At 46.1% G+C, this 14,455-nt stretch overlaps 1 protein-coding gene across 2 annotated transcripts in view; it reads left to right on the top strand.

Moving 5' to 3' along the window:
• Nucleotides 1-14,455, top strand: part of jar (Myosin heavy chain 95F jaguar) — a 58,068-nt gene that overhangs the window by 16,696 nt on the left and 26,917 nt on the right. For both annotated transcript variants that reach the window (XM_084594950.1, XM_084594956.1), the window contains 7 exons: nucleotides 5,212-5,377; nucleotides 7,769-8,012; nucleotides 8,788-8,945; nucleotides 11,074-11,165; nucleotides 11,846-11,918; nucleotides 12,006-12,229; nucleotides 13,925-14,222. In XM_084594950.1, coding sequence (XP_084451076.1) covers nucleotides 5,212-5,377; nucleotides 7,769-8,012; nucleotides 8,788-8,945; nucleotides 11,074-11,165; nucleotides 11,846-11,918; nucleotides 12,006-12,229; nucleotides 13,925-14,222 — 1,255 coding nt within the window. The remainder of the gene's footprint in view (nucleotides 1-5,211; nucleotides 5,378-7,768; nucleotides 8,013-8,787; nucleotides 8,946-11,073; nucleotides 11,166-11,845; nucleotides 11,919-12,005; nucleotides 12,230-13,924; nucleotides 14,223-14,455) is intronic.

Genomic DNA, 14,455 nt, shown 5'->3' with positions numbered 1-14,455 from the left:
TTTATCTCGAGCTTGGTCTTTAATGTCAGTGCTGCCCTTTTTTTCACATTCACCGCCATCACAGCACTACGCACACCCGCACACCACACTTGACACGACGACCGACGCAGCCTGCACCGAACGCTACGACGATCACGCTGACCACGCCGCGACGCCGTTGCTACACCGCTAACACTAAAACGCAAAAGACGCAAAAAGGCAAAAGCAACATTCAATCGCGCCGCTGCTGCCGCTGCTGAAGCGTCGCTGTCGGCGATTGTGAGGGGTGAACGATTTCTTTGGCTGTCTACTCTCAATGCCGACGTGGCATCTGTGGCGCTGTCAGCGCCTGCGAGGTAGTCCTGAACATTTGCTGCGCCGCACAACACACTTGTAGTGCAACGAAGCCTGCCTCCTGCTATTAAAGTGAGGTAGTGCTTGCCGTCGCGAAGTTCGTTATATTCATTTTATGCCGAACCACGTTCGCTATGGGAAGTTAAAAATACATGTGATTGACAAAAATATTTCGGAAGAGTTCGATATATTCAATAATTCGTTATATGCGTGTTCGTTATAACGAGATTTGACTGTATGTGAACACAACTTCCTTTTTTTTTTTTTTTTTTCGGTTAATATTATTTTCTGCTGAAGAAATATCGGCTTTTTTCGATGAGATAAGAGGCATCAGTTGACAGTTAAAAGTGATGTAGTGTTCATTTCGGCTTCTTTTTTTTGCATGTTGTTTTATGCACTTTTATTTAATGTACAGTTGGTCATATTGTAGCATGCGTTGACGACAAAGAAGCGCAGAAGTGTGAGAGGAAGAAGTGTGCTAACCTCGAGCCTGAACTCTGACGCTGTTCGTAGAACCTTTGCCATGCCTTGGACCTCGGACGCAACTGTAAAGGTCGCTGTTTACGCGACATCTGGTGGAGGTGCGGGGTACGATTTTCATGAGCCGGACGCCCCCTACTAGCCCAGGACGCACCCCTAAGGTGGAGATCCCAGTACACCAGAGCAGCCGCCGACTGCAAGGTCTGCCTCCCGAGTGTGGTCCTCTCCCTGACCACAGACCAACAAGGAGCGTTTCTCTCAGCGCGATGAATCCCCCGGTGTTGACAACTCCTGTCCTGCTCAACCACCAGCGGGATCCACCACATTTCCACGGCCTGCCACATGAGGATGCTGAAGACTGGCTGGAGCAGTTCGACCGGGTGGCTGCCTTCAACGCCTGGAACGCTGACTCGAAGCTTCGCCATGTCTACTTCGCACTGGAGGATTCTGCGCGGACATGGTTCGAAAATCAAGAAGCCGGACTCCGAACGTGGGATACATTCAAGGCAGAATTCTTGCGTATGTTTACCAACACGCTTCGCAAGGAAAAAGCGCAATTGCTTTTAAATAGCCGTATACAACATCCGAATGAAACTGTTACGGCCTACGCCGAAGAGATGAAGCGACTCTTTCGACGCGCGGACCCAACCATGTCGGAAGAGAAAAAAGTGCGCTTTTTGATGCAAGGTGTTAAAGAGCAGTTATTTGCAGGCTTGGTGCGAAGTCCACCACCAACTGTCGCCGAATTCATAAGTGAGGCGTCTACCATCGAGAAGGCACTTGACATGCGCGCCCGGCAATACCAGCGCACTACAGTGTCTATGAACGCCGCGAGTGCAGGTGAAGCCGGACAGTTTTCGTCAGAATCGCTGCGTGATACGATCCGGGCGATAGTCCGGGAAGAGGTGGCCAAATACCTGGGGATTCCTCCACAGCCACAGGTTGCCACAGTTTCCGATATCATCCGTGAGGAAGTACAACAGGCGCTGGGTGTTCCCGCACCCGTCACCGTGCACGCACCCGTCGCCGCGCCTGAACCCGTCGTAGCTACACCGCTGCCCCAGACCCTGAGCTACGCCGCGGTCACCAGCCGCTACCTGCCGCCTTCGACAGCATCCTACGAGCCTCGCGCACCGGTCGCCCATGTGTCTTCACGGCCGAGCGTACGCCGCCGAAGGACCGATATCTGGCGAACGCCCGATCACCAACCGTTGTGCTACCATTGCGGCGAAGCTGGACACCTGTGTCGCCGCTGCCCCTACAGGGAACTCGGCCTCCGTGGGTTTTCTTTTGATGCTCGTCGTCCGTTGCCTGGTCAGCAGCCACGCGAAATCGCAGAATACATTTCGCGTTCCAACACAGGCCCAAGCCGCCTCCGATCGCCGTCGCCTCGCCGTTACAGCTCTCCTGGACGCCAGGAGCAACTCCAAAGTCCCCATAGGGGAAACTAGATGCAGCAGCCTCTGGAGGTGTGGCTGCTACAGTGCGAAAATTTCAAGATCCTCCACAGACCCACGACAGTTCTTCACTGCAAACTACAGTTCGTTACATACGGCCACCAGCAGAATCGACGCCGCTACGAAATTCCGCTGATCCTCAACGTAACCACGACGCCGACAGTCGCCCCACCGCTCCTTCAGAGCATCGAAGTCGAGACCGAACCCCACGAAGCTGTCGCCGCCCGACACAACAAACTGCCGACCTGCAGATCTCCGTTGATGGCGTAGACGTCACTGCTCTAGTCGACACTGGCGCTGATTATTCAATTCTAAGTGCACACTTCGCCAAAGCTCTCAGAAAGGTCACAACATCATGGGGTGGCCCGCAAATACCCACAGCTGGTGGACATTTAATTATGCCCACGGGAGTGTGCACGTTGAGGATCACTGTACAAGGGCAAACTTTTCTGGCGACGTTCATCGTATTGGCTCAGTGTTCCCGTGACGTCATCCTCGGTATGGACTTCTTAACCGAAAATGGCGCCATTATCGATCTGCAGAATAAGTCCGTGAGATTTTCAGTTGAGAATGCTATCGAATCCAACAGCCTGCTCCCCGCTGCACTCCACATTATTGATGACCATGTTAGTGTGCCCCCACGTTCAAGCATTATGGTCTCCGTGGGTTCCCTCCCAATCCAAGATACAGAAGGTGTCGTCGAGACAAAACAGAAACTGCTTATTGAAAGAGGCATCGCCGTTGCCAGGGCAGTTGTTTTTATTGAAAATGGCAAAGTTGATGTTCTTCTCACGAACTTCAGCAATGAACATCAACATCTGAACAGAGGGACAACTGTCGCATATCTCGACGCCATAACTGACACTAGTTATGAATGCAATTTCACCAGCGCTTCAGCAACAGAACACTCCGACAACACTGAACCTCTGTACGATATAAACCCGGCCTTACCTCGAAAGTATCGAGAGAAACTACGGCACCTCCTCCGTCGCTACTCTAATGCATTTGCCAGATCATCACGCGTCGGTCGAACCCACCTTGCAAAGCACCGCGTCATTACAGACGAAACTGTTCGACCACTCCGCCAGTCGCCTTACCGAGTTTCCTCTAAAGAACGTACTGCCATCCGAGACCAAGTGAAGGAAATGCTCGATAACGATGTCATTCGCCCTTCCCGCAGCCCCTGGGCTGCACCTGTGGTACTTGTGAAGAAAAAAGATGGCACACTTCGTTTCTGCGTAGACTATCGCCGACTGAACAACGTTACGAAAAAAGATGTTTACCCTTTGCCCAGAATAGATGACGCCTTAGATCGTCTGTGCAACACAAGATACTTTTCCTCCATGGATCTCAAGTCTGGATACTGGCAGATAGAGGTCGATGAAAGGGACCGCGAAAAGACTGCTTTCATTACACCTGACGGGCTATACGAATTCCAAGTCATGCCCTTCGGCCTTTGCTCCGCGCCCGCAACCTTTCAGAGACTCATGGACAGCGTTCTTGGAGATCTGAAGTGGACGACATGTCTTGTATACTTGGACGACGTAATTGTGTTTGCCCCGAATTTCGAGGAGCACCTCCGTCGCCTAGACGCAGTACTAGACGCCATCCAAAATGTCGGGCCTCACTCTGAAAGCCGAAAAATGCCATTTTGCTTATGAAGAGCTGAAGTTTTTGGGCCATGTCGTGAACCAAGCGGGAGTTCTGCCGGATCCTGAAAAAACAGTTGCCATCGCCAATTTTCCGACGCCGCGGGACCAGAAAGAGGTGCGACGCTTTCTTGGACTATGTGCATATTATCGACGTTTCGTGAAAAACTTTTCTAAAATAGCCGCCCCCCTTACACTTCTTACTAAGGCTGATATGCCGTTTACATGGGGCGACCAGCAAATGGACGCATTTCAGGAGCTTCAACGTTGCCTGCAGTCACCTCCAGTTCTAGCACATTTCGATGAAACCGCAGACACCGAACTCCACACAGATGCAAGCAATGTCGGTTTGGGCGCTGTCCTAGTACAGATACGGAACAGTGAACAACGTGTGATCGCCTACGCTAGTCGGGCTTTGTCTAGGGCTGAGACAAACTACTCTGCCACTGAAAAGGAATGCCTGGCCATCGTGTGGTCTATTTCGAAGTTTCGACCATACCATAGAGCTAAGCTCCTGGAGGAAAATGATATTGCCATGAAGACAATTAGCGTTATGACAAAACGCATATGTAAAATAAATTCACATGTCAGACAAAGGAGGAACTGAAATAATGTTTACATGATCAAAGTTTTGCATAAATCAAATCACTTAAAAAACAAATGCGCTTCTTTAGGCTTGTTTCTGAGAAGTGTCACGTGGCAAGGAACTGGTGGGCTTTGGTTTTCGCTATTTCCTGGAAACACTTGTGCTGCAAATGCTCTGGTCTGTCCTTCACCCCTCGAAGTGCCTGCCTTGCCACAGGCGCCCCTCCTCGGACGCTTGATATGTTTATGGGGGTCGGGAAGCACGGCTGCCATTCTTTCCCCATTCGTGAGGCCACGAACAATGCCTCAAAACCCTCAACCGCTGTACTTAAAGCTACGATCCCACTGTCTCACATCATGCCCCTGGATTGAACACTGTTGTAATTTTCTCTCGCCATCGAGAGTGGGCGGAGTGGATGAAAAGGTACTGACCTTTTTTCGGTTTAAACTAAACCTTTTAAAATGCTTTCGGCATACCTTTATCGGTGTTTTTCAGTTTAAACCGAAAAGTCCAACCCCTAATTATGAGCATGATAAATTTTTTCCAGATGCAAGCAATTTTCTTTCTGTTATGCGAAGTAAGCCAGTGGTACGAATTGAGTTGCTTGCATTTTGTTGCTGTACGAGAAATTGCAATGCGTGGAAGGCTTTGCCTCGACATATGGGGGATACGCGCGTGTATCTTATTTGTTGTTGCTCTGTTTCAGTACCTGCGCCATGGCTGCACTCAGTATTTCTGCTCTGCCGAGTCTGAGAAGCTGCTCAAGAACAACTCTCGGTCGAAGGAGCATCAGAGCAAAGGACCACTCCGCGACCCGGTCATTGATGACGCCAAGGACTTTTCGAACTTGGATAGAGCTCTGCACTTGATGGGTGCGTCCACTCCTATCTCATATCTTTTTCTTTTTTCCTGTGTGCATCTGTGATTTTATGCAGCCTCATGCAAAATATAGGTCTGGTCTCTCAATCTCGGCGAGGCTGGTAATATAAAAGAATACGGCTCATTTCACGTAGACCTGCAAAATTCTGCTCAAAAGGCAAGATGCAAGGGTTAGTGGCCTGTTTACAGCCATTGATAAGCAAGGCTAGCTTGCGAGGCTTATTTCTACACCGCATTTTTTGACTGTGTAGAATGTGCTTCATTAATTCAACCATAGTGCGACCATTATTGTAACACAAGACGTGCTTTACCTGCACAGAATAAGAAAGTATAATTAAAATATTCAGAAATATCACCGTAATTATAATTCAAAAGTGTTGCATTTCAGCAAATATGGTGACGTAGTGCCAAAGGTTGCTTTTTTCTTGGTGTTGTTTTTGACAGCTTCTTAGCACCACTTTTGAAGGCTTGGAACAGCAAAATTAGACAGCTCAGGAATAGCTCTCATCTGAAATCTGCTCTGCTGTGGGGTCTGAATAAAGCTTCATGTTAAGCTGGAGCTTGTTTTGTAACTGGTAGCGTGAGAGAAAACAGTGTAATTAATTTGTGGATGCTTTAAATTTTCAGAAAGGTTACTAGGTGCTTTTTAGAGTGTCTTGGCGATTCCATGCTACTAGGCTAGCATTGTCAATACAAATACAAATACCTTTATTTCAACATTTGGGTTGTTAGGTGTGCACCCAAAAAGCCTAGGATTGGCTTGACAGAGGGGCGCACCCCCACGTACGGAAAAACCGGCAGAACAGAACACGGTCAGAACAATAAAAAAATAAAAAAAAATTACAGTGCATAGGCTAACATCATGCTTTTCATATCCGAATACCCACTGCATGAAGTGTATTGCTATGCCGAGTACAGGGCCTACAGTTTTCCAGAGCTCCAACCACAAATCCGCCTCGTGTGGCAAAAGACCATGTTTGGCCCTTATTCCACACTGTTAGAAAAATGACACTGTTACAGTAAGTAAAACCTCATTGATAAGTTTTATAAAACAATGCTGGAAAGAAACATATTATCTGGGAAAACATATGATCCGAACTGCCTTATTTTGAAAAATTTAACTGCTGAATGAAGTGAAGTACAAAAGCATTTATAATTGAGAATTTCCCTGCATAAAAGCGTAGATTAGTGTCTATAGATGCGAAGTATGCATAACTCCTTTTTCTTTTTTTTTTTTCTCAGAATTCAGTCCGTATCTGTGTTGACTTAAGTGCGGAAGAGGTTTGTGGAAGGCAATGATGAGCCGGGACCACTTCCTTTTGGTTTTTTTTTTGATGCTTCGCCCCCTTACGCTAAGGACATGTGAAGAAGCCATTGTAATGGCTTACAGTCGCGTTATTGCTCATATGCAACGTCCCTCAGACCCGGCCCGCTTGTATGCAAGAGAATAGTTGTCGTATTTATCAAATGGTTTACCTCTATGCCCCTAAGGCACCGCAGAGGAGCCACCGTGTTTCTCCTCGTGAAGTCACGTTTCTGCGGGAACAGGCTCCTCGCATGTTGGCTCACAGCCTTTCTTCGATGCTTTACCCCTTCGCACCTAGGCACTGCAGGAAAGCAACTGTGGCGGGTGAGCGCTGCTTATCAGTTTTTCTTGTCACGAGCGCTCGTTTGCACATGTACGATTGATTGCGAAACATATTGTTTGTATGTCCACAATTTGTTGAAATTTTGAACGTAGTAGCCAAGAAATCGCTTTATACGGTAACATATTAACCGGGATAAAAAGATCTTTTACTGCCCATGATTTTGAGCGTATGAAACGGGAAATCATAGGAACGAATAACGTATCAATGAGATTCTGCTGTAGCTCTTAGGAATAGGTCATGCAGGTAGCGGGAGATTTGTTCACCCAAGTATAGCAAAAAGGCATTTACGGCTGAATGCAATCCGGATACAGTGCCATATAGGAACAGAGTGGTTACTCATCAAGTGTTAGCCTCTTTTCAAATGCAACTCTGCAAAGGAAAAGACCCTCCAAATAATGGCAGCCGGCTACAATACAGAATGTTTTTTCTCCATTCTTTCTTTTTTTTTCTAAACAGCCATCTGCAGCTAATCAATGTAAAAAGCATCTGCAATAGCCGGTAACGAACCGTAAAAGCAACGTACCGGCTGATTTCTCCTTATTGTAACCATTTGGTTGGCTCCAGTTAGCATGTGCTACAAATTTCACACACCCTCTGGGCGCACAGGTTAACATAACGGGCAGTGCAAAGTGGAGCCGCCACTACCAGCACTCATCTGTATGGCTATGATAGTTGGTTGTCAACAACCTCCTGTTTGTCCCTAGCTGTGTGAGACTTGTTTGTGTTATTGTACAGGCCTGACAGATGAGGAGCGGCTCAACATCTATGTGGCAGTGGCCACAGTTCTGCACTTGGGCAATGTGACCTTCGAGGAGAGTCCGGACGATAGCCGTGGGGGCAGCCGTGTGACACCCGACTCTGAGCAGTCATTGCGTGTGGCAGCTGCATTGATGGGCGTTGATCCGGACGAGCTGCGGCAGAGTTTGCTGAGCCGTGTGATGCAGACCAGCAAGGGGGGCCTCAAGGGTACCATCTACATGTGAGCAATGGCTTCGTCCCCTGAGCCTCTGTTGACTTGCGCATTGTGCGCATGCATCTAAGGTTTAGAATTGCTGAGGGAGGCATTGCAAACGGGAACCTCTTTGGCCGGGTGTAAGTAGTGGCATGAAGAAGTGATCAGCCTAGCAGCAATTCACACAGTTCATACTATGTGAATTGCTGCTAGGCTGATCACTATTGTTTTTTGCTGTTTGTGACTCTACTTCTTTCTTCGCGTACTCTTGCACATTGAAGAAAGACTTCAGTTTGATCTTGATTGTATTGCATGCCTTAACTATGGCTGCACCCTGTGCACAGCATTCACACAGGTCTGCTTGTACCACCCCTTTACCCAGCAGCCTTGATTTATGCAACAGAGAATGGTTTGTTGCCGTGGAAACACTGAAGAGAGAACCTGCATTGACCTTCGGGCTTTGCGATAGTTTTGATTCATTGTCCACCAGACATGTTAACTTATGTTACAGTCGCCTGTTTTCAGTTTTCAGACAGTTTAGTCGGTGACCAGTAAGCATTGAACTGTTTTGCATGTGAGGCTGCTGTTTTTTTTTTTAATGGTTGATTCACTACAGGCTGGAGATAAGCACAGCAGGGCCGCATGTTTTTTTTTTGTGCCAGATAGTTTTGTGTGCACTACTTGTAGTGTGCATGATGCATTGTTGCGCATGCTGAGAGAGTGCAGTGATGATGAACGATGCAAGTTTCACATGTGCCGTTGCATGTCCGTTGGTACGATCCTACCCTCCCCCTTACCCCAGGGTGCCGCTGAAGGCCTACGAAGCGAACAATGCACGTGATGCCTTGGCCAAGGCAGTCTACTCTAGGCTGTTTGACTTCATTGTGCGGCGCATTAACCAGAGCATTCCGTTCAGTTCGTCATCCCACTACATTGGTGTGCTTGACATTGCCGGATTTGGTAGGCATCACTTTTTCATTATTTTTTTTTGTTTCAGTTTTTGCTCTTTATCTTTCCCTCACGCATTGCGTTTTGTATAGCTTTGACTTGATGACTTGCGATGAACACTGTGCGTAAAGATTTGCCGGTTTTCCTGCATCATGTGGCAGTAATCTGTTATAGGACGAAACGAAACGTGCTGAGTACTCTTTGGGCACATTCTGTTTTCCAGTTCCAGACTTTCTGACAGGTCCCGGCTTCTGCTCTGATAGGAAGTAACATCGTGGTCACATGACTGAATTGCCAGGGGCTGCTTGCACACTCCTCTCCCTGTTATCGTACCTTTTCATCTGCTATAGCAGACGATGCAAGCCATTGGTCTCCGCAGTACAGTCTTTTCGCGGTGATGCCATGTGCATGTTTATTTCCTAACATGCATGTAATGCTTAAAGATGCACGAATCAATCGATGCTTCTCACAAACGAAGCGTGACATGCCTGAATGCGGAGCATTTTGCTGCTCGCAGAGAAGTTCTCCAAAGGTCAAAGTAGCCAGACTCGCTTCGCTCGGGTCGCACAGAAAATGAGATGAAAGCGTTAAAAAAAAATGTAAAAGCTTTTGATGGTACATCACAGAGTGATTTTGTTGTGATGCTCTCAGGCCTGCACACTGGCATTATCACGAAACAGGGGAGGAACTGGACTGCACAAGCAAGCAATCTGAGCTCGAGGCTCTGAATGTGACCGTGTGTAGTGATCTTCAAGACAAGAATGCAAAGATGCAGGAGTTTAAAGCCTTACAGTTGTTTACAGACCAGCTACAGAGCTCGTGTCAAGGTTTAATGCATGATATCGTCTGCAAGAACTAGAAGGCTCACGGAGTCTCAATATGGCTGCTGGTATGTCGCTACTTTCCTGTGAGCTGTACTGGTGGGCGGAGCTTCTCTGCTGCCTGAGAAAAATTGAACTTGGGACTTGAGTCAGCAAGTACAGTCCGCGACTGCCGGGATTGAAAATCGAACGTTCCCATCGTTACAAATGTGTATTATAGAATGGTGTAATTTTATAGGGCCATCATCACTGGCTTCTATGGGGAACACTTTACTGCCCTCCCAGTGCTGCATATAAAGACTTTCCCTAGATATTTGTGTTTAGATTTTTACTGCCATTTTACTTATTCATATAGTACAGAAGATACAGAAGAATGTTGATGATGCAGATCTTGTGCTGTCGCAGAATATTCACTTAGTCAAAAAATGAACAATATATAAGCATGCTGAAACGTAGGTAATGAATTTACTGCAATTGCTTCGTCTGATGAAATCCTGATAACTGTGCAAGGCACCCGTATGCTGTGCGATATCAGTGCACGTTAAAGAACCCCAGGTGGTCAGAATTTCCGGAGCCCTCCAGTACGGTGTTTCTCATAGCCCGAGTCACTTTAGGACGTTAAACCTCATAAACCAAATGGAGCCAAACCTTATAACTGTAATAGGGGCTGATATAAATTTTCAAACATTGTCAGGATTTGTACAGCTGAATGCTTTATCATATGCGTATTCAAGAATACTATCGCTCTCTGCTTTTGGGCGAGTTGCAGTGTTGGCAGTTAGCGTGTGAAACCCCACTGTTCTGTGCTTGCAAGTACATAATTCATGAATGGTTACTGCAATTTTAGCGGTGTGCGGGCTGCAATCATACCTTAGTGCTTTCTTCTCCTTTCTACTTCCCTGTTTTTTGAAGCTCTGTTTGCAGCTTTCTGCACTGTTGCCGGCAAACTTCAGCTCTGTCTTGGCCTGCTCAGCACATAAATGCAAGCGGTCATAGTTCCCACATGCGTCATCTGTACTAGCGTTGTTGTGTGGGAGTGTTTGGGACACCGAAGGATCTGCACATTGGGATTTCAAAAGCTTGTATTAGTCGTGATTGCATCCTGGAAACTGTACTGCAGCATACGCATGCAGCTGCAGCAGTTCACTGCTTTAAATGAGTAAAGGCTAAAGTAATTTCTCACATCGCTTACTGTTATGTTTGGAATTCGTTCGGATGTTGTTTGAAGACTTTCTACTTTTTTGTAGACAAAAGTATTTTAATGCACGGACGCATAACTAATACCTTATCTGAAATGCATATATTTCTTTCCTTTGCAGAATATTTTCAGGTGAACAGCTTTGAGCAGTTCTGTATCAACTACTGCAATGAGAAACTCCAGCAGTTTTTCAATGAAAGGATTCTGAAAGAGGTGATTGAGCTTTCCTCTCGATACTGGTAATGTTTTCATTGTTGTAAAACATTTCAATACAGCGCATTATGCAGGATGCACTGAACTAGATTGTTTGCAGGTGTCAAATGTCTTAAGTTCAAATTTTTTCAACTTACAGAATACTTTCAATTCATATAACTATGCCTACGTTGTTATTCTGGAAAACTATAACATTAGTAATTATTGAACGTCATCTCTCTCTCTCTCTCTTTTTTTTTTCGAGACCCTTTTTAAGATGACTGGGTGTGTAAGGATTGAAATTATACATTGAAGAAGAATTGAGCTTGGAAAGTATACTGTTCTAAAATACTTGCCAATCTTTTGGTATGTAGTGTCTAGCAGCAGTGAGGTGGGCTTCAATAAACACGAGTCCATAAACAGTAAAGCAAAACTGTATGTAATGGTCATATGAATATATTATTTGGGTAAATATTAACAAGAACTAAATAAATTCTAAGTTAGGTCACAACTCTTGTTTAATGAAGTGAAGGTGCCTTCTATCATAAATTTTCTTATTTTCGACATTCTTATTTCTTTATTTTTCTGACATCCTTCTTGGCCTCTGTTGCAGGCTTTTTTTTTTCTGCTCTTATTTTTAGCGCGTTGAATTTGTTGTTGCCTTTCTTTGTACTGTTCTTAAAATAAAATTATTATTTCAGGAGCAAGCACTGTATGAAAAGGAAGGCTTGTCTGTTAAGAAAATTGAGTATGTGGACAACCAAGATTGCATTGGTGAGCGTTTCCTTTCTGCTTTGCCGTTCATATCTCGAGGCAGCAATCATGTGGTGCACGACATAACGCAATGTGTGAATGTTTCAGACCTGTTGGAAGGAAAGGGCACAGGCATATTTGACCTGCTGGATGAGGAGAGCAAGCTGCCGCGGTCGAGTCACACCCACTTCACCTCGGTGCTTCACAGTACGCACCCGAAGCACTTCCGTCTAGCCGTGCCTCGCAAGTCCAAGCTCAGGGACCACCGAGAAATCACAGATGACGAGGGCTTCCTCGTGCGGCACTTTGCCGGCGCCGTTTGCTATGAAACGGTATGTGAGCTATAATAGTGAGCATTATTATATGGTGATGCATGCAAGAGGCGTGGCTAGGCTGATGATAGTGATGATGATCGCCTGCTCCAGGAAAGTGAGGCAACGGTGTGCAGAAATAAGAGAGAAGTTAGATAAGAGAAAGATTGTGATAGCAGCTGGGACCTGTGGATATGATAGCAGCTGCTGCCGCAGCCATGTTATCATTCACTTTTGACAAACTGGCGAATTATTTTTCGACTTCAAGAAGGAATTTGACAAAGTACCGCACCAACACCTATTGCTAAAGCTCGCCCTTGTTTACACATAATGATCTACATTGTATTAAAGAATTCCTTGCTAACCAATCTGAGTTCGTTGCTATTAACAGTCATAGCTCGGGTACCTTTCATGTAACATCCGGCGTTCCGAAGGAATCTGTGCTCGGCCCGCTTTTGTTCCGAATGCATATTAATGATTTGGCACTACAAGTATCATGTTAACTTTGCATTTTTGCATATGACTGTGTAATTTATTGTACTATTACTAACCTTTCTGATCGAATGGCCCTTCCGAAAATGACCTTAACCGTGTCCATGAATGGTGCAGCATCTGGTTAATGACACTAAACGCTAACAAATACAAGCACTCCTTGTTTCAGCTTCATCACAACCCTCCTATTATTTTTTCTGTGCAGTTGCTAACTCACCCATAGAAAGCGTGCAGTCGTTTAATTACCTTCACTTCAGGTGGTTTTCTGTGACTGTTGATTGCAACTGCAATTACTTACCATTTGGGTTTCTGTTCTGCACTGCCCTTTTGGGTCTTCATTGAAAGACTGCGTGTAATGAAAACCTGTACATAGTGAAAAATTGCAAACTTTTTCTCAGTTTTATTATATCCCAGTTTAGCCTTATTTGGCAATATAGTTACCTGCACCAAATGTGATGGGGCAATGTACCGGCGCACTGACAGTTATTTCCTGTATTAAAAGTGATACTGATGCTTTTGGAGATGACGCCAGTTCATTAGGTTGTTGACATTGGCGTTCAAAGTGTTCAGTCTCAGCCAACTCGTGAAAAGCCTGAGGACAGGTTTCAGACCAAGCAAGATATTTAGGCTGGGGTTGTAAAGGTGATTATAAGGCAAGCATTCTTTGCAGGGCCTATGCAGTCTACTTGTGCTTTGTAGCCTGCAGAGACTGCCTTGAAAAGTGGTGCAGTGATCACCGGAATGATCTTTCTTTTTCTTGCTGGTTAAGAAGTTGCATGTAAGGAGGATTGCAAAATTTTATGTTTGCTTCTATCACAGTAAACTATAGAATGCATAATTTTGGTATATACTTGTAGTTACGGGCTACATTCAGCACAGTTGGCTTTTCGTGTTAAAATTTGTGTTCATCATACAAACATTGCTGTTCAGATTTAATTTTCATAGCATGCTGGAACGATCCTGCTCTCTCTCTCTCTTTCTTACATCTTCATTCCATTGGTGCGGTCTAGCATGGGAGCCCAGCTTTAGGGGCCCAGCTCAGCAAATACTTCGTCAGACAAGTGGTCCCATTACGTGCCAAAAACTTGGAACTTGGCAATTTGGCACTATCATGTGACAAGCCTTAACTCTAGGCGAGCTAGAAGCACTAGGCAAACTTGAAGAAGAATTAGTGAGTTTGAATTAATGAGGTTTCACTGCACTTGTTGTTCCTTGTCGTTCCAGGCCAAGTTTGTGGAAAAGAACAATGATGCGCTGCATGCCTCGCTGGAAGGTCTTCTGCAGGAGACCAAGAACAGCTTTCTGCGGGGCCTGTTTGATGTGGGCGACAGCAAGCCCTCGCTGTCCAAGGGCAAGCTGAGCTTCATCAGTGTGGGCAGCAAGTTCCGCAGCCAGCTGCAGGCGCTCATGCAGAAGCTTCAGCAGACAGGCACCCACTTTGTGCGCTGCATCAAGCCCAACCTGCGCATGGTTGACCACTGCTTCGAGGGTGGCCAGATCCTCTCCCAGATCAAGTGCTCAGGTGCGTTGCTCATGATGCTGTCTGTTGCATGTCCAGAGTTCACTAAAGAAGTGCAGTGTTCGGTCGCAGTTAGGCATGAGTTCACAGGTTCAGTTGTGACGTTGGGGACTGCATATCTCAACATCCATCTAGAGGGATGTTTGTTACAGTCGCATGTCACCAGCGCTCGCCTATCGGTCAGGAACTTGGAGGCGAATGAAAAGGCTTGAAGTTAAATTGTGGACAGCGCAGTG

This window comes from Amblyomma maculatum, chromosome 1 (genome assembly GCF_055883805.1).
Source record: "Amblyomma maculatum isolate TAMU_Amacu chromosome 1, ASM5588380v1, whole genome shotgun sequence".
Classification (NCBI taxonomy): domain Eukaryota; kingdom Metazoa; phylum Arthropoda; class Arachnida; order Ixodida; family Ixodidae; genus Amblyomma; species Amblyomma maculatum.
This window is presented reverse-complemented; position numbering and strand designations above follow the sequence as displayed.